General features: G+C 41.1%; 1 protein-coding gene across 1 annotated transcript; it reads left to right on the plus strand.

Moving 5' to 3' along the window:
* Nucleotides 1-1,410: 1,410 nt before the first annotated feature.
* Nucleotides 1,411-18,304, plus strand: LOC138203977 (ephrin type-A receptor 2). The gene is made up of 15 exons (XM_069159030.1): nt 1,411-1,707; nt 5,672-5,733; nt 6,249-6,867; nt 8,523-8,678; nt 8,793-9,125; nt 9,316-9,502; nt 10,424-10,515; nt 11,550-11,663; nt 12,986-13,066; nt 13,154-13,246; nt 14,991-15,112; nt 16,465-16,574; nt 16,845-17,004; nt 17,083-17,219; nt 17,387-18,304. Exons 1-15 carry the CDS (start codon nt 1,602-1,604, stop codon nt 17,736-17,738), a joined length of 2,724 nt encoding a protein of 907 aa, XP_069015131.1. The 5' UTR covers nt 1,411-1,601; the 3' UTR covers nt 17,739-18,304.
* Nucleotides 18,305-19,595: the final 1,291 nt, after the last annotated feature.

A 19,595-nucleotide genomic window follows, 5' to 3' on the forward strand; every position in this document is an offset into this window, starting at 1 on the left:
TACAATTTCTTCAAGAAAGCCAATTAATCATTATTATTATTAATTCGTCATTATGGTGTCACTCCCTAAACTCTTCCTTTTGATCAATGTTCTGACGGTCCATCTGAAAATAATTCTATAATTAATTAGGTATTAAAAATCAGTGTTAAATGCTGGATGCTTTTCAGCCTAAACTGTCGCCATGTTGGCTACGCAGAGGAAGGGGCGGAGCCACAGACGTAAAGAATTTTCGAATTAAGGCATTTAAGGAAGCTGCAGCTGTTCCTGAACACCACACAAAGTGTTTATTTCTCATTAAGTACCACCATACTGCTGTCGGATTGAGGCCTTCGTTTTCACTGAGTTTGTGAACGTGAGGGCACAAAAGCACATTCATTTCTGGATAAACTAATTAAAGCCAGCAGATCGGTTGGCAGGTGATGCGTTAGAAATGCTTTGATTATTTCCAGTCCGTTCGGTTTGAAACAACACATCCCTGTCAACATTCAAGAACTACACGAGTAAGAGTCCTAAAATGTAAGAGCACTATTTGTTAGTGTACTAAGGGAAGTATGTCAATTAGAACACATCCGAGGCTTCAAAATATAAAGTAAACATAATAGTAGAGGCACTACTTGGCGTTAAAAGGAATCAGTCGAGGTGGCTCAGGCATCTGATCAGGATGCCTCCTTCCACTGGAAGTTTTCTGGGCACGTCCAACTTGTAGGAGACCCCAGGGTACCCGCTGAGGGGATATATTATATATTAATATATATATATATATATATATATAATATATTCCTCATCTGGCCTGGGAACGCCGTGGGATCCCCCAGGATGGGCTGGAAAATGTTGCTGGGGAGAGGGAAGTCTGGGCTGACTTACTCGACCTGCTGCCACCGCGATCCAAACACACATGAGCAAAAGAATATGGATGGATGGATTAAAGGAAATGTTCTAACTTTTAAACGATACATTATTATTTCCCAGAATAAGTTTGACAATTCAAATTACTACAAGGCCTTAGCCACGACTTGTGACCTGCTCTCCCCCAGTTCATCCTTTTAAAAAAATAAAAAAATAAAAAAATCATGCATCACTGCATCACTTCCACACTTTGACTTTGTTCCCCGAGGTGTCCGACACTTCACAGTCCATCTTCTTCCTGATCTCAAACCAGCCAGCTCAGTTGTGGTTTTGTGTCTTTTAAGTTTTTTTTAAAATTTTTAAATAATACTTATTTTCAAAATAATACATATTCTGTCATATTTATTTGCTATATTTATTTAGGGCTATATAAATAACGTTCTTATTTTTACACATGTTGTAGATCACATTAAGTTACTCACTGCACACTGTGTTTATGTTAGCTGGCATACATTTTAAGAACTTTCTGGTATTCATCACAGTTTCGTAACTTAGAATTGTTGTTCTGCTTCTGCTGACGTTTGGCTGTGGTCTGAATCACGCTGTAATCTTAGAGCAGCACACACAGGAACTCATTAGAACCGATGGATGTGGGTGTGTTCTGCTGAGGAAGAAGGTTCATTACAGCACAAATTTCTCAGCTGAGTGACAGACTTGATGTCAGCGGTGACCCGGACTGGTAGAGAGCTGGAAACATGTCTGTTTGTAATAGCATATTGTACTACTACTTCACTTCTTTAGTCCTTCTGTGGATGTTTATATTGGATGCCAGCTGTGACACGCAGCATCAAGCTGAGGAAGGTGAGTGTTCAGGACTGTTACTATTCCAGAGTCGTCTGAAAGTGTTTAGGATAAAAAAAAATAATAATAAAAAAAAAAGGATCCCTCACTGTCATTATATTTCACAGCGTGAACAAAAAGTACTGTTTAAAGTGTGGTCTAACACAAGAGACGGGATTCTACCGTAGCCAGTAATGTGCTGTCTCTCTCCACTATACATGTACACAGACGGCCTGTGTAATATGGGGACTGGAAAGATCATCTTAATATTCAAGAGAAAAATTAAAGTGTGTATTCTGTATTACTTTGTGGTAAAACATATTAATTATCAGCTTTAAAAATTCATTGTTTGATTCGATCCATAATAATGATTTCACAAGAAAAACCTGAGGCATGTAATTAAAAAATGGTTTGAATATACATCAAATGGTTATGACAAGACTTAATGCTATTAAAGCTGAATATTTGTCAAACTATAAAAATGTTGAATCTTAGAAATAATGAAAATATAAAGACAAAAATATGGAGTCTGCGGTGCGAGCTTGATGATATGTGTGTTGCCCAAACCAGCATAGTCTGTTCAGAGTCCTCCATGTGGTTTTATGTGATTTTAATTTCTATAGCCTGCAATGAAAATGAATAAAACAATACAGGTACATTAAAATACAATACAAGTTCATTCAAATCTACACTTATGAAAACAAGTACAGATAAAAACATGCATCAGACTGGCCATTTTAAGTGATCGATTTTTTTACATATAATTGGCTTGTTATAATTCTTTATGTATAACTGTTGTAGGCTGCATTTTGATGCTTTAGTTTGTTAAGGTGGAGCTGATTTAACAACTTTCTACACCATGAAGTGGTTAAGCCTACAATGCTGCATCATAGATAGATAGATAGATAGATAGATAATTACTTTATTAATCCCCAAGGGGAAATTTGTTTTGCTCCAGCAGCATTTATAGATACAGGAAAGGAATAAAATATTAAATATAAAATTGCACAGTATATACAATAAAATAGAATAAAATAAAATAGAATAGAATAGAATAATTAAATTAAAACTAACTAAACAATAGTGCAAAGTTTTTTTTTGTTTTTTTTTGTTTTTTTTTAATATTTAAACAACCAAGAAAAACAGACAACAGACAACAGTGTTATTGTTGTGTGATGGATTTTGCCAGAGGTGAGTTATTGTACAGTGGGCAGGAATGATCTCCTGTATCTGTCCTTGTGACAGCGGAGCTGGAGGAGTCTTTTGGAGAAAGTGCTCTGCTGTCCCTGTAGCAGGTGGTGGAGAGGGTGGTCAGGATTATCCAATATGGATAATAGTTTCCTCAGCGTCCTCCAGCATTGATGTTGGTCTTCCAGTTTAATCTGTTGTCGATGGAGACACCCAGGTACTTGTACTCCTCAACCATGTCCACCTCCTCTCCCAGAACTCTCAGCGGTTGTGGAGCTGTCGTCTTCCTCCTGAAGGCGACCACCATCTCTCTGGTCTTGGCCACGTTCAGGAGCAGGTGATTCCTTCCCGCCCACTCCACAAAGTCCTCCACTACTGCCCTGTACTCGTCCTCCCGTCCATCCCTTATACACCCGACCACTGCAGAGTCATCAGAGAACTTCTGCAGATGGCAGGACTCTGAGTTGTACTGGAAGTCAGTGGTGTATAAGGTGAACAGGAAGGGGGACAGAACAGTTCCCTGTGGAGCTCCAATACCATTGACCACCGTATCAGACAGCACACTGCCCAGACGGACAAACTGTGGTCTGCCTGTCAGATAGTCAGTGATCCAGGAGACGGTGGACGTGTTCACCCCCACCACCCGCAAAGGGCAGCTTCTCACTCAGTAGCAGTGGTTGGATGGTGTTGAATGCACTGGAGAAATCAAAGAAAGTGATTCTCACAGAGCCACCGGTTCCATCCAGGTGAGACTGAGCTCGTTGCAGCAGGTAGATGAGGCCAGTCGAACCTGGCCAGTCGTCACAGAGAGAGGGGGAATGGGGGGGAGAGGAGGGTCATGGCGTCGATGGAGGAAGAGCCCTTTGGAGTTGAGGACTCTGTGTCCATGCAGCTCACCAGGGGGGACGGAGGGGGAAAGGCAGCAGAGGTGTTTGGGAGGTGTGAGGTGTGGAGGAGACAGATGAGGGCAGTGAACTAAACCTGTTGAAGAAACAGTTTAGCTCATTGGCCCTCTCCAGGGAGCCCCCTGGTTGTTCCTCTCCAGGTTCCCCCTGATTGTTCCTCTCCAGGTTCCCCCTGGTTGTTCCTCTCCAGGTTCCCCCTGGTTGTATCTCTCTCCCCTTGAACCCAATAATCTCCTTCATACCGGTCCACACCTCCCTCACGTTGTTCTGCTGGAGTTTGGCCTCCAGCTTCCTCCTGTAGGAGTCCTTGCACTCCGTGAGATTCTCCTTCAGGTGGCGCTGCACTCTCCTGAGCTCCTTCCTGTCCCCAGACCTGAAGGCTGTTTTCTTCTGATTAAGAAGCACCTTCAGGTCACTGGTGATCCACGTCTTATTGTTGGGGAAGCAGCGTACAGTCCGGGATGGTACGGTGGAGTGTTCACAGAATTTGATGTATTCTGTGATACAGTCCGTCATGCTGTTGATGTCCTCCCCATGTGGTCCACACAGCACATCCCAGTCCGTGGACTCAAAGCAGTCCTGCAGGGTGTGTTTAGCCTCCTGTGTCCACCTCCTCACAGTCCTGGTGGTCACAGGCTGCCTCTGCACCAGAGGAACGTACTTTGGTGTCAGCAGGACCAGGTTGTGATCAGACCTACCAAGGGGGGGAAGGGCAGTAGCACTGTATGCATCCATGGCATTAGCATACAGTAGGTCCAGGGTTTTATTGTTCCGGGTGGGGCAGTTAACGTACTGGTGAAAAGTTGGCAGTACTTTATCCAGACTGGTGTGGTTAAAGTCTCCAGCAACTGCCAAAAGTGCACCAGGATGCTTAGTCTGAAGTTTGGACACAGTGGAGTGGATGGTGTCCACTGCTGCCTCTGTGTCAGCTGATAGAGGAACGTACACAGCGATAATAATGGCGGACGAGAACTCCCTTGGCAAATAATATGGGCAAATGATGAATCATAATGAATAAAACAATATTTGTGGGATGTAAAACTTGAATCTGCAACTACTGATTTACTATAACTGTCAGATAAATGGAGTAAGAAATACATTTCCCTTTAAAATGCATTAGTGTAAACTGTAAAGTCGCTGTAGTATTTATAGGAAATACACAAGTAAAGTACAAATATCTTAGAATACTTCCTACTTCAAGTGTATCCAACACTCATTTTGAGGTCAAATAAACAGAACTCCAAGAAATATTTATATATGTAAAAAGAGAGATGTGATAGACTATCGTGTGACAAAGAATTTTTTTTTTTTTTGTGATAACATAAACAGAAAATAACAGCTTGCACACAAAAGCTAGTTTAGTGCAGTGACACATACATTTCTGTCAATAATTTGTGCTTTTGGAGCACAATATTTCTATAGAACTTTTCCTAATTTTTATTTAATTTCATTCCTAATTACATGTAATAAAATAGAAAATAAAGCCTTTTTAAAAAGAAAAAATTGTGGAAGTTTTATGACAAAATATTTTTGTATCCAAAAAAACACAGCAAATCTTTTTATTTTAATGTTTTTTAAAAAAAAATTTTTATTAAGTGAACACAAAGTATTAATTTTATTTGAACAAACGACTAAAGACTGCTCAACTCCGTCCACCAAAGTTTATATAATCTCCTGAAATTTACACAAACAGCTTTTTATATTGAGAAAGAGGAAACCATGTCAGACCCCACCCTGATTAGGAAAAGATATCTTCAAACATTCAGGAAATGTGAGAATGACCGGCGATTAGCCACATACTGAACTATTAGCTGTACAACTTTTCTATGTCTGCCAATCAAAGCAAAACTAACTAACAGAGTAACTGAGCCACCTTTCTTTCCTCTGTTTAGTGGAGATTTTCCATTCTGACAAACAAGCCCAACTGGCATGGACCTCTAAACCATTAAAAGAAGTAAGTGTGTTTGCTGATACATTAGAATTTCATATAAAGACTTAATTAGCTGCTGACGGGAAAAATAAACTGTTTAATTAGAGACAAATTCTGGGCTAACAGTGAATCTGCATGTATTGATTATTTTATTTATGTCTGTAGTCATTATTTATCATTTTATTTCTGTTATTTAGCTTTTCAGATCCATATCTTAAGATCATAACTGTAGTGACTTTTCTGACTTTTTGCTTGTACATTTTTCAACGAAACCATAAAAAAGACAAACAAACATTGCACACACAGAAATATATAAATAATTTAATAAATGATGGGAGCACGAGTTGGTACTGGTTGGACCCAGTTATCGTTACAAACTGTATGAACATGTGCATTTAGTCGTTGTATAAATTGTAGCATGATTCACTGTTACATTATTTATTCATTTAAAAATGAAGATGAAGTTTTAAAGATGCGTGGAAGATGCTCTTGAGCCATGTTCATGTGAGATCAGCTTTTTACTGATTGCTTCATTACAGTGGAATGTAATCCGCCTGAGAGTCGGAGGAGCGAGTCCTGTGCCTGTGCTCCAAGCATGTGGACAAAGAATGAGCAGAACTATTTTAAGCCGGTGGATGGAGCGTAAAAATGCCCGCTATCTACTGATGGATATCGCTTTTGCTCAAGAAGAGGAGTCATCCGGTCAGCTCAGTCCACTGCAAGTTCACATTTCTGACTCAGACACTCCCATCACCACATTACGGGACACCCGGACAGTTCTGGACCTCCAGACCTCCAAACCGTTCCGTGGTACACACAATCCAAACCAACTATCGAGCCACCTGAATCGCAGCGTGGCCCTGAGCCTGGGGCCAGTCAGCAGCAGAGGCTTCCAGATCGCCTTCTCCTACTCAGGGACGTGTGTGTTTGTCACATCCATCAGACTCTACTACAGGATGTGCCCTGACATCGTGTCTGACCTGGTGTCGTTTGGGAGAACGGGAGCCGGGTCGGGGCCCCTGTTGGGTTCGTGCGTAGAGAGAGCCGTTAAGGTTTCTCCTCCTGAGAGGGAGTGTAATGTGGACGGAGTGTGGGGGCCACAGCGGGGACGCTGCACCTGTGAAGCCGGGCATCAAGTCAGGAACAACACCTGTCAAGGTAAGGACATAAAATCAGTTATTCCCACCTGCATTTGATATATCTGCATAAATAGCAAAAATGATTTGAATTCCTGGAAACCTTTCACCGTGCTACAAAAGCATTGCCTGGCTTGTGTATCAATGACCAGACATCACAACATCAACATATCCATTTTGCATGATGTTCCTGCAGCTGATGTTTGCAACTTCTTCGGAGAGGAAGTAACTCATTCCTGTCATTTGCTGATGCAAACACTTTAAGTATATCGCTGAAACTAATCTTAGATCGGCTCCAACATAAGTTTCCACGACTCATGACTTTCACATCCTCTTTCCCATAATCCTCTTTTTTTTTCTCAGTCTGATCTCATCTTTTTTTGTTTTGGGCGTTTCCTTTGTGTTGTTCAATCATTCAGAGTTCCACGTATCTTCTAAGAACAGATCCCTGTTCAATAGCTACATTTTGTTTTCTCCCCTTATGACACGAGAGCAGCCAACAATTTACAGAGAAGTTGTTGGCTGACTTACTGGTAAAGAATAGCTATTTTGTGCTGTATACCAGTACTGTATGTTAGTCGATAAACAACAAAGATATGTAACAATTACTCAACCAATCAGTTTACAGATCTTAATGAATATACTATCAGTTGAATCAGTTAATAAGTTTAGTCGCTCTTTAAGCCGAAAAGTCTCAAAAATGAGAGTAAAAAGAATTTCAAACTGCAAAGTGTCAAGTTCTTTCAGACAACAGCAGAAAAGCTTCACGGTATCAAAAATTCATATTAGATTAAGTATTACGTACAAAGAAGAAAGGGTTCTGACATAAAATTACACTTCAAAGCAGTCCATGATTAGAGGCTGTCATTATTTTTTTATACCCTAGAGAAAGTTGAATGCCATAAATCCTCTCAACCCTCCCCATCGTGAGGGTTTCTGCACCATTAACATTTTTAGAAGGTTATTTCTGTTCAACCAACTTTGGAAGAGCTTTTGAACGGGTCCAATAATATTAGTGTTTCCTGACTAATTATAACTAATCTGGTAACACTGTGATTGTTGTACAGTTTTGATTTCCCAGATATAAAATTGACAATTTTTGCTGAAGTACTTCAGCTCTGTCTCCGGCCTGTAATTTGGACGGAAAGATTTATTTTATTTCAAACTTCAGGTCTTTCCCCCACGTGCGGTGGATCTGACTCGATGTGATTGGAAACCTAGCGATACTACGTCCCGCCCACTGATAGCTGTAACCTGATTGCACCACAGGTCTGTCAATCAAACAGATACGCCGCCCCAAAGCATGGGTTTTTGAAGCTTATTTTTTAATTAATGATTATTTTATTCCTTATTTTCAGATGGACCATCAGAAAGCTATTAAGAAGGATCAACTACAGCTAGTAAAACTGAAATAACTTGTGGAAAAAATTAATTGACTCGGCTTTTTGAAACCAACCTCTGGTGTCACTCAGTGGTATTGCAGCTTCAGGCATCGGCCTCATCTTTCAGACGCGGAGGCTACGACCACTTTTATTTACAATCTATGGTCGGGACCCTCTTCTGGGGACCATGAATATGCTCAGCAAATGTCATGGAGTCATTACTGTAGTAGAGCTTCAATCAAACTCCCCAGTATGAGTGGTGGCAAAGAGACGATCACTCTTTCTTTCTCACCAGCCTGTAGGATAGGCTACTACAAAGCAACCAATGAGAGCGGAGAATGCCGGATGTGCCCAGCGAACACCAAGACGCACAGGGAGGGATCAGAGAGGTGTGATTGTCAACAGGGCTTCAGCCAGCTGCCGAGTGACCCCAATGACCTCGGCTGCACCAGTAAGGAACTCTAAATGTGTTCATTGGATGAAAACAGGAAATGCATTTAATCCATAAGCTTCACATTATTAAACATTAAAGCTTAAATCCAAGCGTGTTCTTTCTTTTTCACAGAGGCACCCTCTGCCCCCGTGAATCTAACAACTTTCCATTATAATGACTCCGTGCTGATGGTGACGTGGGACCCTCCTTATGACCGGGGAGGAAGACAGGAAATTAAGTATAGTGTCAAGTGCGAGAAAGAAGCAGGGGCTGGCAATCAGTGGGAGGCATGTGTGAACGATGTAGTTTTCCTGCCAGAGCCATCGGCGCTGACCCACACATCCGTCAACATCATGGGACTAAACCCACAGGATGACTACAGACTGTCAGTACAAGCCTGGAATGACATATCTGCCCTGCAGGGGAAACCACATGCATCCACAGCTGTTGTGACTATTCACAGATGTATGTAAGCCTAACAAGTTCATGTCAATACATTACATAGTCCAGGGGCTTTTACCACTGTACCGCAACCGTAGTCTGGTTCTCTTTGACTTAATCTGGCTTCACTGAGAAAAAAATTGGGTGCTATAATACAATCAGTAGTTGCATCTTTAAAGTCAAATGAATTGAGCCACAGTTGTGATTCTTACAGGGAAAGTTCCTCCTGCGGTGATCACTGTGAGCCCACCAGTAAACATCTCAGATGAAATAACGCCTCCTCAGCCCGAGAGTCGCTTCTCCATATGGCTCACGATTGGTGTTTTATTTGGCATCCTGATGCTCATAGCTGTAATCTCCATCGTGGTGTGTGCACTGCCACGAAACTACACTAAACTCAGGTGAGGAGACCTCCCACTTCTCTTCCTTTAACCTGTTTGCTTTTCATTATCTTTTCATCTTGTCTCCATTTTTGCATTACAGTATAACCAAATAGGTTTTTTCTGCCTTTTTTTATGTTTGTGTTTTTTGTGAGTGAGTGTGTGCAACATGAGGAATTATGAAAATTGGTGAGGTAAGAGGAGGTATGAGATATGACTGCATTGTTTTTAATTTTAATACATTTCTATTTTATATTTCCTTTTCGTGTTTTAACCACAAATCCATCTCTGGAACACTTTTACAAACAACATATGTGAACATCCTTTACTACTGGTGGTAAACTTCTGGTTTCAATGTATTTTATCAATTGTCAGGATAAGTAACTTATTATGGAAACTCTAAAAAGTCAATGGTATAATTGATTTTTGTTCATATAAGTAATTGTTTGTTATAGTTCAATTATTTCAGTCTCATTCCTGTGTTGACATCATCGTTATTGCAGTGACTGACGTTAAACACAAAGGGGAGCTCTGACTGCCTCCGAGTGGGTTAGACATTAGGTGTGCAATGATTATAGCCAACCGACCCAAGAAGAATTGAAAGTCTGAAAATATGCTTTCACTTGACAATACAAATTATTAAATGTTGATTAATCTGAAAAAAATACAAGTATATACATTTAAAAAAAAGAATAACAGTAAACTGTTCAAAATATAAATGGGACCGGATATATCGTGAAATTACTGTGTTTTGAAATTGTGGGATAATTTCATAGATAATAGCGATAAAGATAATATCGTATACATAACATAATAGATCATGTAGAACATCATTTTACTACAAATTTAAATTTGTCCCACAAAGTGGAAGCTTAAGCTGATGATGAGTGAAGTGTGATAATAATTTACTGGTAATTATATAAGATTTCAACTTTTCTACAGGTTAGACCAGGAAGTAGAGCTTTTGCCAATGAATCCTGAAATGTCTTTCCGACACCCACAGACCATCCAGGCTGCACCCCAACAGTCCAACAGTAAGTCTTGTTGTCCTGAGCTGGAACAAGTTCATTCTTTGTCATTTTGTTTATTTCATCATGAATCTGTCATTCTTCCAACCAAACAAGTGTTGTTTTCTTCCACTGTTTTCATGCTGCTGGGAAATATTTTATTGCCAAAATAAGAACATTGATTTCACCTGGTAAATGTAACTGTTCTGTTCATTCTCACTGGAATTGAAAGCCTCACAAGGAAGAATGAAAATGGCAGAGATTAGGAGACAAATCACACTTCACATATATTAATAAGATTCCAACACACTTGACATTTAAAAAGCATGATTGTTATGTTTTCGTATTAATTCTGTACCTTTTCAATTAAACAACAGATTCACCCCACTTGTGTGTATAGTACTGCTGGTCCACAATATTTGAACAAGAAATACATTTAATCAGTCAATCGTGCACAAAGAAGAATTTAATAAGATTAAAGAAAATCCTTCTAACTTCCTGCAGCATGACATCCTTAAATACTACAGACATCCTATCGGAAATGTTTCCTCTCATTTCATTCACGTAGATATTAGAGGAAGACCAACCTCAGTGGAAACGTTACCCATAATGTCTGTTTTACAAGGAACACAGATGTCGGTGTCTGGGTACCTTTTTTTTTTTTTTTTTTTAAATTGCTGTAGCACGTCTTAGCTACCGTGGAGGTTCCTCGGAGACACAACACGACCAGCTGAGCCACAAGGTTCGGTTTATGGTTTCGTTTATTGGTAAACCCACACTTGCTGAACACACACTGGTTGAACACGATGCCAGCGCTCTCCTGCCCTGCATCCGAGCGTCCGTTCCTTCGCTGCTTCTCCTTCCTTCCCCTCACCAGGTCCTGCTCACTTATAAAAGGAGAGAAACCAATCCCCCGATTCAGTTCAGCTGTGCCAATTATCTTCTTCCCGGCACCGTTCCCTGAACCACTCCATCACTCTCTCCCCCCTGCAGCTGAGCTAACCACGCCCCGCCACCACAATTACATTTGAAGTGTGAATCTCTTGTTTTATGTTCTTCAGTGGCAGAGGGAGTGGTCCAGTTGTTGGGGGGGGTCAGTGGCAGGCTGCTGGACAGTCTGAAGGAGGTCCTGGTTGAGAGAAGCCAGCTGACATTGGGAAAGGAGATGGGCAAAGGTCAGTCCAACACCAACATCCTGTCGCAGCCTCGCAATGCAGAAACATCATTTTTTGCAAACTCTCATTCAGGTGGTTAAAGCTGCCGATGACAAACATCCATCTCTTGTATTTACACATTAAAATGGACCTTTCCTGACTGGACAAAGAGCCCAGCATCCCCAGGGAGTTAGACATTTGTACAGTCCAAGGTTTACATTAGGTGTTAACAAAGCAAAAGTAAGGATGCGGTGTATAGGCATGTAATGCACTCAACTTTCATTGAGTGATTAGCCTCCGAGGGGACACTGGGGCAAATGTTTTTTCTTGGGACCCTATTGACCCCCATAGTGCATGTCAATTTCAGTGTCACATATCACAACAGCTTTACTATTTACCTTTGTATCACAAAAAAAATGTCCTCAGCTCGCACAAAAATCTACAACAGATATCACATCATACAACAGAAAAACATGTAAAAAGAATGAATTACACTGTAAAAGATGCAACTTCATGCGACAGTGGGGAATAAAGTCTTAAACATAAGTTGTAATGTCTTGTAAGACCAATTGAATAAGTAGAATGCCAAATATATCTTATTAAGAAAGGTTTTGTATTTTCCCAAGCACACAGAAACTGTGACGGAAAATTAATTGACAACCACTTTGAACTGATTGTAATTTTTCAAGCAAAAATTCAAAAAATTCTCTGGTACCAGCTTCTGGGAAATATTAGGCAGTCAGTTCTTAAAGTTGATGTGTTAATGGTCAAATGGGCAAGCGTAAGGATCTGAGAGACTTTGAACGGGGTCAAATTGTGATGTCCAGATGACTAAATAAGAGGATTTCCAATTGGCAGGTCTTGTGCAGCCTTCCTGGCATGTAATGGTTAATACCAACCAAAGTGGTCCAGAGAGGGCCAACCGGTAAGCTAACGACACTATTCGTGGGTGCCCAAGGCTCATTGATGCATAATAGGTATTCTAATGGAAACAGGAGTTAGGAAACCAAAGTCTGAAATAATTCAACATCCGCTGGTTAATCCAATGTTTTGTGTGGATTATCACACTTAATAGACACAATGGACTTAATGTATTAAAAACAATGAACAACAGGCATTGTTACTTGCCACTAAGCATGACAAACGGACTAACCTGAATAGTGTCTTGTGTATATATGTAGAAATAAAAACTGTTGAATGATAAATGGCATTATTTCTCAAACTGTCCACCAAAATTAACTTTAGAATTTTGAGTCTGAGGTGATAAATAGTCTTTAAAGGTTCAGAAGATTTCTCTGCCAGCGAGTGAGTGATAACATTTAAATCTTTGTCCTGCACCACAGGAGAGTTCGGCTCAGTGCACCAAGGCGTCTTCGCACCACAAGAAGGCGTGGTCATCGAAGTGGCTGTGAAGATGATGAGAGGTGTGCATTAAACTCCCACCTGTTCATTGGAACTCTACTCTGCCACTTCTTATTGTTATCATTTGTTCTCTGTCGCTGCACATCTAGTTGGGATCCACTGTGAGGAAGACTTGCATGAGTTTTTGAGAGAGGCAGAGATCATGAAGAACTTTGATCATGAAAACGTGGTCAGACTGCTGGGTAAGTCTGAGAAGAGTCTCAGTCATCCAGGTCTGTGTGACTGCTATCCGAAGTCAACCGGATTTGCTTGAAGTTCTTGAAGCCGTTTCATTTCTTATCTACAGGTTTCTTTTGTTCTAACTGACCGGTGGTTTCCAGGCTTTTCACTTTATGTGGGGTTGTTAACGGCTTGAGAGCGGTTGAGGTCACATGTTGTTAACAACATGTTGTTGAGCTGTCCAGGCATCATGTGATTAAGAACAGGTGTAGAGCTTCTAAAGGGAAGGATCTCAAGATTTAGAAACAATCTCCTACGTTTAGTGACGGTCGTTCCAGTTTTGGCTTCTTTCTCTCCTCTTTCAGACCATGCAGTGCAATTTTTATGTCACTGTGGAGGTAAAATTGCACTTGGACCTTTGGCCACCTCAATCCAGGTCTGAGTGCAGCGCAGCCAGCAGAGGCTTCAGTGGCCAAGAACACACGTGAATCCAAAATCCACCAGGTTTGGTGGATGTTCTACATATTTAATCACACTAACATAAATAATTCAAACAAGATGTTTGGAACTGAACCTTTCAATTCAGTTAATTATATGAAAAATTAAGCTGAGTCTTGTCTATTGAATTAGATGTGAATCAGGCAGTTGATGCACATCGTGACGCATTATACCTTCTCAGCCATGAAATATAAAAGGCACTCGGATTAATTACAAATTAATTGAAATGAAATAAAAGGGATAACAGTGCAGCAGCCTTTTCACCTAATCATCTGGTTTTGTAACCTAGCCAGCCTCCCAAAACATGTGGAAAAAAAGCTGTGATGAAACGTTAGAACAATTTATGCCCGACAGTTTCGGCCCATTTAATTAATGATTGTAAAGTAAATTAGGCCTACTCAGAGCTCTGGGGAAGAAGCTGTTCCTCATTCTGCCGGTTTTGGCGGTGTGGTGTCCTTTCCGTGATGGTAGGTGGAGCAAACAGAGAGCGGCCTGGATGGGTTGAATCTCTGCTGATGTTGCTGATTTTCCGTCCTCCGCTCAAACTGAAGTATGCCAATATTCTCAAAAATGCGTGTAACTCAGGTGCTGATGTTAATCAAGTGATGTAGCTTGGAATACTTCCCCTTTGAGGGTTATAGCTTTCCCCTGCTGTGCACGTCTGCCATTTGGGCACAACTAGAGCGGTCCCAGAACTTTTTGATTGCCCCTTGTACATCTGAAGAACAAGGGACCTTCATTTGAGGGCAGAGATGTACACATGTTGGCAGTTCACGACTCATGATGGCCGTTTGTGCCAGCAAGTCACATGTGACCTTAACAGCTCTCAAGGTATCAATGAGCACAAGAGCCTAAAAGCCTGGGACTGCTCTCTCGTCACGTAGGTGATGAAACACCTTAAAGAACTTCAAGCAAGTCCAACTGCTTTGGACTTACCATTTATGTCTTGTCTATACAACTCAATAGTCAGTTTGCCCATCGTAACACTGAAAGAAAACTAGCATATTAGCAGACTTCACAGCATGCACAGTTTAAGAGACAAAACTAAGGTAAGTAGATCTGCCAGGAAATTAATTCTAATTAGATTAGGCAGTAGTAGGCTACATTTTACTGCAATGTTGCCATTTTGGCAAATTTCACTCGCAGCTCGGATTGGCAGCATAACTGTCTACACATTGTAATTTCTAAAGCATTAATCTGCGTTAACCTATATTGAATCCGTAAACAATTATGTAGCAACAACCTTATAAGAGACTTGTGTTCTTGCAGGGGTCACTTTGCAGAGAGATCAGGACTCTCCACTGCCCATTCCTCTGGTCGTCTTGCCCTACATGAAACACAGAGACCTGCGGCGCTTCCTCATTGCGACACGTTACGGTGATATTCCTATGGTATGCTCATGACAAATGCTTCGATACACACAAGGAGTTCAACAACACTTCACCCAACAAATGATTATAATCTAGTACAAACAGGAAGCTTACCAAAGTATCGTGAGACATTATTCTGTAAGGGTCTTGTTATAACTGTAGTCTGACTCAATGAACGTGGAATGTTGGTATAAACTTGGCATTGGTCGACCATTTCAGTTGATATTCTTCCCCCTTTTCTGCTATCCGTGTATCACCATTTTCAAAATCCCAGTCATGACAGAAAAAACAACCAACAACCTCCGAGATAGCAAAGTGCATGCTAACGATGGCAGGTTTTGTTCACAATTTGAATCATACAACAGGGCAGGTCTGTTTGGTTCTTTTTGGTCTTTTGCAGGGGTTTCCCCATTTTAATGCCAGAGTCTGTCTACCTACCTCCTAATTTTCCACCAAAACAACTTCTCTTCCAGCACCACTTTTGAAAGGGGCACCATGGTTGCCCTCTGGGTTTAGCACCACCTGAGATGATTGTGATTGTTAAAAGAAATACGCACAAGCCAGAGCAGTAATTGTCCTTATACCAGAATGATGTATGGGGGCAGTCAAACCATACACCAACCTGGAGATAGGTCTAGCTATTTGAGACAAGGGTTTTTCTTGAACAGTGTGTGTCTGGAGAAAAATCAAGACCTTCTACAAGTTCCTAAACTGTTCCTGTTGCGCACAAATGGAGCACAGCAATGTGACTTGCACAGAACATGGAGAAGCAAAAATTCTCGACCTCACTCAACATCAGGACCTGAGTTACATACGTTTTTGTGACGACTGGCCTGTGTACATTTTGAAAATCACACTGAATTTGAGTGTACATCAAATTTTGTTTCAAACAAAGGAAATCGACTATTTAGACCCTTGAAATGCTCCAGAAAGTCAAGAGCAATGAACCAATGAGGAGGGCGAGGTGTTTTGAGTGACATTTAGGTTTTAAGAGGGGAAGAATATCTGTCTAAAACTACTAGTAGGCATGCACTTTCAATATCACCTCTGAATTCAATTAAATTCTATTCATATAGCACCAAATCACAACACAGGTTATTTCATGGCACTGAATACAGTCCTTACAACAGAACTTTACAACATTATAACATTATACAGAGGAACCCAGCAATTGAACAATTCCCATGTAAACCCATTTAAAATAAAATTTGCATCGCATTTGATTGTGGAATTAGTGACGCGGTCTGAACAGCATTTGAAAGTCATGATTTCAACCACACGTCAAACCACAAATTTGCTCACATCTGAACTTCTTTATGTTTGAATATTCCAGATTAATGACAGCATCCATCTTCTCTACCTTCTCCTTACAGTTTATACCCCACCAGACTCTCCTGCGCTTCATAATTGACATTGCAGCAGGGATGGACTATTTGAGCTCGCAGGGGTGTCTGCACAGAGACTTGGCTGCACGCAACTGCATGTGAGTCTGTTGGGAGGAGATGGAGAGGACCCCGAAATCAAAGAGTCCTTGTTCACATATGACTGTGTCTCTGTCTCTTACCTATTGGTATTCACCCGTAGCTTGTATCTGGGAAGGAAGCCACTTCAAGTCTCAATGACATACTGAGGGCTTCAGAGGAGACTTTGTGTTTTATGTGTGTGTCGGGACAATGTTGTGTCACGACTCTTGTTCATTGGTCAGACTTTCAGAGAGCATTGCAGATGATGCAGGTAATTGTTTCTTCTACAGGTTGGGTGACGACCTCAGGGTGTGTGTGGCTGACTTCGGCCTGTCCAAAAATATCTACAGCAACAATTATTATCGTCAGAAAGTAGCTATCCGTCTGCCAATCAAGTGGATGGCGATGGAGAGCCTCTCTGAGTGCATCTACACCTCCAAAACTGACGTGGTGAGTTCGTCACGGAGAGGTTGAAAGCCACTTTACATTTGTAGTATATAAAACTGTGATTGCTTGTCCTTGTCTCAGTGGTCATACGGAGTGACCATGTGGGAGATCGTGTCTCGTGGGAGGATTCCCTACCCCGGAGTCCACAACCACGAGCTGCTGGACCTGCTGCTGTCTGGACACAGGCTCAAACCACCTGAGGACTGCGATCAGAAGCTGTGAGTGCCCGTGCTTGTTCAGGGGCATTTCTCATTTTGTATCTGATGAGAGAACTTGTTAAAACAATGACTTTTTATATTTTATGTAATCGGTTAATCCATATTTAATATACAGTCCAAGAAGTGTTTACACCTTTTGTTGTTCTTCCATCTCACCCCAAACCCAGTTATGAAGTCATGAGGAGCTGCTGGGACAGGGAGGCGACCCGGAGGCCTGCCTTCAGGGAACTGGTTGAGGCACTGAAAGGTCTTCTCTCTGAGCTGCCAGTCCTGGAGACCAGCCAAGAGGCCAATTATATCAACCAGGGCCTGGGGGTCGCTGCCGCTGTTGCCGCTGCTGGCGCCGCTGCTGGCGCCTGCGAGGATCCACAGACAGAATCTGGGAGAAGGTTGGAAAATATTTACCTGCCTGCTCCCGTGGAGGCTGCTGCTACAGCCAGAGACGAGGATGTGGAAATAGAGGATGGCTACCTTAAGTGTATTCCTGACTTAGTAGATAAGGTGGACTATAACCACTGAACAAAGACAATATTTCTATAATGTACAAAATATCATTCTTCGCATAAACTGCTGACCTTCTTCCCAATCTGCTCCCAAGTTTTTTCATTTAAAGAAATTTAGGAGCCTATTGAACAATGTTTATGAGTTTAATAACAAATAATTTATTATATACTGCTCTGGCAACCTGTCCGTGGTGTACGCCACCTTCTCACAAAATCCGCTGGGATAGGTTCCAGCAACAATGAAGTAGCAACAGGAAATGCTACATGTTTGCATGCGAGTAAAATGGATAATTTTAAACAACCACATATTTTGGACTTTTCCACGAGCAGACCTGTGTGTCAGTTAAACACTGTTTTAATAACAATAATTTAATAATCAGTTGTCCTGTATATGTTACCTTTGTAACAAAAGATTCTGGTTTAAGCTACGTTTTTCTTCCTGTTAAAGAAGAGGTTTTTTTTCTACAGCTGTTGCTCGAATTGTTGAATTGTTGGGTTCCTCTCTTCAATGTTGTAAGGTTCTGTTGTAAAGATTTTTACTATATTGTGTTGTGATATAAATAAAAATGAAGGAAAACTGAATTCATTTTCTCATCGATTATTTTTCCACGTATCTATATTTAAGGTGTGTGAGAGAGACTGACAGAGTTGTTTGTACAGTATAAACCGCTCAGGGACCTTTAAAGGCTGGGTTGGGGTGGAGGGCGGCAGGAGGAGGGGGGAGGGAGGGATTATTAATTAAACAGCAGTAATTAAACAGCAGTTTACTGCAACAGCATATTAATTTACATTAAAGCAGATTAATGAGCTGACAGGGTGTAGCTCTAATGACTGCTGTAATTTCTTTCGTACATGTTGGCTTATTAAGTATGTTTCCATCAGATTGGCAACAACATTTACACTGAACTGACAAAGAATGAAGCTCTTCCAGTGGTGGAAAAAAAACATCAAAGACTCCTTTTAAAATACGAAGGTATTATTTAGGACTGGATTTAAATTACAGGTGGAGGAGCCAGTTCAACAAAAAACAGGATATAATTTCAGCTGTAAGTATTACTATGAAGGGGCTGGAAAATTACTTTCCTAAACCTGAGACTGAATTTAAAAATTACTGTCCAGGATAGGCCATTTTTAAATCACTCCACCTCCTCGACTGAAATACAGTGGGTACGGAAAGTATTCAGACCCCTTTACATTTTTCACTCTTTGTTTCATTGCAGCCATTTGCTAAAATCAAAAAAGTTCATTTTATTTCTCATTAATGTACACTCAGCACCCCATCTTGACAGAAAAAAACAGAAATGTAGAAATGTGTGCAAATTTATTAAAAAAGAAAAACTGAAATATCACATGGTCATAAGTATTCAGACCCTTTGCTGTGACACTCATATTTAACTCATGCTGTCCATTTCTTCTGATCCTCCTTGAGATGGTTCTACTCCTTCATTGGAGTCCAGCTGTGTTTAATTAAACTGATTGGACTTGATTAGGAAAGGCACACACCTGTCTATATAAGACCTTACAGCTCACAGTGCATGTCAGAGCAAATGAGAATCATGAGGTCGAAGGAACTGTCCAAGGAGCTCAGAGACAGAATTGTGGCAAGGCACAGATCTGGCCAAGGTTACAAAATAATTTCTGCAGCACTCAAGGTTCCTAAGAGCACAGTGGCCTCCATAATCCTTAAATGGAAGAAGTTTGGGACGACCAGAACTCTTCCTAGACCTGGCCGTCCAGCCAAACTGAGCAATCGTGGGAGAAGAGCCTTGGTGAGAGAGGTAAAGAAGAACCCAAAGATCACTGTGGCTGAGCTCCAGAGATGCAGTAGGGAGATGGGAGAAAGTTCCACAAAGTCAACTATCACTGCAGCCCT

Source organism: Embiotoca jacksoni, unplaced genomic scaffold (assembly GCF_022577435.1).
Source record: "Embiotoca jacksoni isolate LCO1_2020_lvr unplaced genomic scaffold, fEmbJac1.0.p SCAF_24, whole genome shotgun sequence".
NCBI classification, from domain to species: domain Eukaryota; kingdom Metazoa; phylum Chordata; class Actinopteri; family Embiotocidae; genus Embiotoca; species Embiotoca jacksoni.